Genomic DNA, 4986 nt, shown 5'->3' with positions numbered 1-4986 from the left:
TTCAGGCATAGAGTACACATGAGTTCAACTCATACAATACATTCTCTACTCCAACAATAGTATCCACACAAACACTGGTAACCTATTATATATATATAATTAGGTGATACTTCCAGCTTAATTAATATGGCATGATTCAGGAACATGAGGAGAAATTTTCAGGCATAGAGTACAAATGAGTTCAACTCATACAATACATTCTCTACTCCAACAATAGTATCCACACAAACACTGGTAACCTATTATATATATATAATTAGGTGATCCCATTTAAAGAAGACTATTATTTACCAATTTAAAGAAGACTATTATTTACCAATTTTATATTGTTAAGGTCACTAATACATTAAGCATCTCACCATGAAAATCTGTCACCTGTAAAATGACAAAATGTGTCTATTCAATTATGTCTTTATAAAATAAAGAAACAAAACAACATAGTTAAAAAAAGTACAGCGATTATGTTACCTCAAATGTTATAAAATCCTGGAGTTTGAGGGAATTCTGAACTTAATAGTAAAGAGAACCTGTGAACATTAAAACCATAATATTGGTTAGTACAAATTCAATTTTCTATCTTAAAACAAAATAAAACACCATGGCTTTCTAGAGTTATTTTAACATTTGTACTGTGTACAATTTTTCCTACCTTCCCAACAGTTTCCCCTTCTGGAACATTCAAGATGAAATGGGTCGATTGTCTCTTTCAATTTTTTTACTGCCATTTTAGTCTGTACAGAGATAATCAATGCTTCTTATCATATTACTTTCAGCTATCATATAATAAAATAAGGAAGATTGAGATTATACCTCATTTTGTTTTTCTTGGCCATTTTCTGGAATTTCATAAAGCTCATCAGGTCCCCCATAGTATAAAGAGGAACCTAGGAAGCACTGTTGTGTACTGAGTATCTTATCATGCTTTAGTACTTCAGTTTCTTCGTTTGCTGTGTTGGATGCCACACAAAAAGAATTATATTACAAGAGTAATGAAAAATAAATGATAATGTGAAGTTTCTAAAAGAAGTTTATGTTGTGTGAATCAGATATTGCACATTGTGACTTTCCTTTCTGGGTGCATTTTGTATTAAAAAAATGGAAGAACATTAAATTCGTACAGTAATAAACATTATTAATATTAATATTTTATTCATGTAAAATCTTACAAATGTATATAAAAAGTTACATTTCTGTAACTTAAATTATTTGAGAAAACTAAATCTTTCAATTAAACAAATATTTTAATAACACTAATAGATAAGAAATCCTTCTTTATTACAATATTTGCATTATTGGAAACAATTAGAATACTAAAACACCCATTTCCTATGCCAATTTACTAGCAACTATAATTTGATTGTGGTCATGCTTGCACTTTTTACCCATAAAACATCAATGAATATTTAAGGTCTTAACCTTTTGTGTTGGGTTGAACCAAAAACCTGATGGGTATTTGCTGTTTTCAATTTACTACAGCGCTTCAAAATGTTACGGATCTCTTTATTTTCTTAAAAGAGGAGGACTCGCAAACATTACTAAGGAGCTTATCTAGTTACATATTTGTGTGAATGCAGCAGAGTAATGACAGGAAATCTCGCCCTAAAGTCTTCACATGACCTACATTTCTCACCACTACAGGAAGCAAGTGGAAGAAATATGAAAACCTTACTGATTTGGATAAGAAACCTAGCTAACAATGGAATGTTTTAAGAACTTACAAAAGGATATAAAAGAGTTATGGCACCTTTATAACAGTTAAGAGTACTTCCAATTTGATGCTTTTGACTCTGCATCGGCTGCTTTAGTTCTCCCAACTTTTCGTATCCTGCTGAATGTACTCGATACAGAGACTGCAACCCAGATCATTACATAGTCAATAATCTCCATAACGCGTCAACATGTACTGAAGATCAATCTACACAGACTAAAAATCAGAACAATTTCCTCACAGTTAAAAGCCTGGCCTCCCAAGAACTAATTTATGAGATTTGAAAGAAAGTATGTTAAGTGTTAACTGAGAGAAGGGATATTATGACAGAAAAAAACCCATTTCTTAGAATCAATTCATGATCTTTAGGATTCTTGTGCTCATTATAACGTTGATGATTATCCCATTTATACCAGAGACCTGTTGATCATAGAACAGAAAGCCTAGATGCTAAAGGAGGGACATGTATCGGGAAATAAGTCACCCATCATCAACGCTCATCCAGATAAAATAAGTTATATGTATGAAGATTTTCTCATACCAAGCAATTGGGTTATTTCTCTTCAAAATGAAATGAAATGTGTCTTTAAATCTTTCATTCTTTTCTTTTGTTCAATCTTATGTTGATAACAGATCTTCATAAAATATGATCCGAAATATTATTAATAAATATATTTCAAATCATTGCCTACAGATTTTAGCCCAACATACTACAAGATATGGCTTTACTAACTTCATCTGGATTAATCTGAATTTATGTTTCTAGATATTGTAAGTTTATCCTGTAAGAACATCTCAGATATACCCAGATATATCCATTTCAGAAATTGGGTGCAAAAAGAGAGTAGAATGTATAAAGAAAAAACATTAGTTTACTGCAATACAGAATTGAATATAATAGAAAAACATTAAATCAGATAAGACTGTCAGTGAAGACAATGAATTGGCACCTCTTTGATCTGTGTTGCAGACCCACTTTCCAAAATCCCCAAGGTTAGATAACCCTGGGGCATTCCTTCGCTAGGATGGCAAACAGCACAAGAGCTCTGCTCGAATATCTCATCTATAGAACTCTTTTTCACCATGCTATAACTTTCCATGCCCGAATTCAACCTGGAAAAGCAACTCTAATGGAAACTGCAATAGAACTCGACCTTTACCACAGCAAGAGCAACATTACAGCTAATCATGTAGCATATAAACCACACACGTAAATGATTGTAAGGCAACAGCTATGGTTATAAAGGCAGGGTCAGAGGAGAAGAAACACATGCTAATAATGATGGTGTACAGTGTACACACACTGTCATACAATACAGAAATGGGAATTCACAAGACGGAAGTTCATAAATCTGGATTAATGTGGGGCATCCATTGGAAGGAAATTTATTATTGTACCTGGGTTCTCATAAACATTCCCAAATAAATGAAATCAAGATAACAAGAAAATAGGTCAGTCGAAATCCAATAGCCTCCTGACAAATATGTGAATTTTATTAAGGCACATTAACTGAAATGGTACATAATTGATATACATGAGCTGTAAGATTGATGTTGATATTTTAGGGCATCTTAATGTCGGCAAATAGGAAGTTAGATACGTGCATGCACTGCAGAACTGGTGGAATAGAATAAGGTGTTAACTTGGAAACATGCTTTTCTGTTCTAAATCTATTTTTATAGCGACTAATCCAATAGGAAGAAATATACAATCTTTTCACTTAACAGGTCCTTGTGGTTTACGTGTCGATGCACATTAAATACTTCGTCTTATCTGTCTTTGTCTTTTGTAATTAGTCCTTACCTGCTTTGTTATTATTTCGCATTATGTTGCCGATCCCAATGTTTCACCTCCTCACAAGTAACTGTCCTAAAATAAATATTATATTCATGGTATAGATAAGTTTTGTCTTATGTTTTTTATCAAGTGTAAACGCTGAGGGTGTCTAATGCCTCAAAATTGACAATTCATCCCTTATGATGTTGGAGTCTTGCACTCATTAAGACTTGATCCCTAGTGGGCTCATTAAGAACCTTTCAACTTCACCAATTGACCAATTGCCCATTGACGATTAGATAAGATTTTCATTGTTGTGGAAAAAAATTTCTCATTAGTTGTTTAATTTTTAATAAAAAGCTTTTGTTTTAAATGTATTAATGCATGCTAGATTTAATTTGAGTAAAAAAGTATAAACTTCACAAAGTCATTTTAGCCACCCAATATAGGACCGCAAGCCTTAGGCTAAACCTCTTTGTGTAAGAGCCAAGGACTGAGGGATATCCATTCCACCAAATTTGCCTAAGAGCAAAGGATAGGGATATCCATTCCACCAAATTTGATTGGGTTACGATAGAGATTTCATCCATTATGATGTTGGAGCCTTGCACTCATTAAGACTTGATCCCTAGTGGGCTCATTAAGAACCTTTCAACTTCAACAATTGTCCAAGGGCCCATTGACGAGTAGATAAGATTTTCATTGTTGTGTAAAAAATAATTTTCTCATTAGTTGTTTAACTTTTAATAATAAAAAAATTGTTTGAAATGTATTAATACATGCTAGATTTAATTTGAATAAACAAGTATAAACTTAAAAATTATATTAGCATAACAAGTGAAATGTGACAAGAGAAATAAATATAAGAAGTACACATCAAGTTGTTATAAGGAGTTAGAAGATTGGAGTGAGCTACGTTATTGGATTGAGATAGTGATTTTAGGTTCATTTGAAGATTTGTTGTAGATTTAAACTTACATGCTTATATCTACCTTTGTGTGTATATGTCTCATTAGGCACACTATTGTCCAATATGAGCTCTAGTGTTTTGTACCTCTGTGTGTTTGTGTTTGGTTGGGCACACTATTGCACCTTTTCTAAAAAATTAAGGGGGTTTTGCATTACCTCCTATTAGCAATTTGGCTAGTAAAGCTCTTGTCACTCCTACTACCTCTAACTTACCTACCTCCCATAGTGAAAAATCCACTGCTAAAACTCCTCCACTTGGCACAACATGGCAGCTCAAGGTCTCTGTGATCTCAAAGACAACCTCTCTCATAATATTGGTAAAAGGGGTAAATTGGGGAAACAAAGTATGCCCCCTACTAATAAAATGAAGACCCAATTGTGGATTGATAAAAATAATACAGAGGAGGAGATAGATAAGAATAATAGAGAGGAGTAGGTTAAGGATACCAATTATGCTAACCCCAGAAGGTCCAATAGACTTGTAGGCCACCCCATGACTAAGGGTAAGGAGGTGGTCAATGTTGATCTTGGT

The 4986-nt window shown here is 33.3% G+C and overlaps 1 protein-coding gene across 2 annotated transcripts; it reads right to left on the bottom strand.

Annotated features, from left to right (window-relative positions):
- Window positions 1-219: 219 nt before the first annotated feature.
- LOC131028518 (uncharacterized) lies at window positions 220-3128 on the bottom strand. 2 transcript variants are annotated; one of them, XM_059219709.1, is made up of 6 exons: window positions 2659-3122; window positions 1745-1850; window positions 811-947; window positions 650-731; window positions 469-527; window positions 220-375 (listed from the first exon to the last, which is right to left on the bottom strand). In XM_059219709.1, exons 1-5 carry the CDS (start codon window positions 2806-2808, stop codon window positions 511-513), a joined length of 492 nt encoding a protein of 163 aa, XP_059075692.1. In that variant the 5' UTR covers window positions 2809-3122; the 3' UTR covers window positions 220-375; window positions 469-510. The 2 variants fall into 2 exon arrangements, with proteins under 2 accessions (XP_059075692.1, XP_059075693.1); XM_059219710.1 differs by lacking the exon at window positions 650-731 and having other exon boundaries at window positions 2659-3128.
- Window positions 3129-4986: the final 1858 nt, after the last annotated feature.

This window comes from Cryptomeria japonica, chromosome 4 (assembly GCF_030272615.1).
Source record: "Cryptomeria japonica chromosome 4, Sugi_1.0, whole genome shotgun sequence".
Classification (NCBI taxonomy): Eukaryota; Viridiplantae; Streptophyta; class Pinopsida; order Cupressales; family Cupressaceae; genus Cryptomeria; species Cryptomeria japonica.
This window is presented reverse-complemented; position numbering and strand designations above follow the sequence as displayed.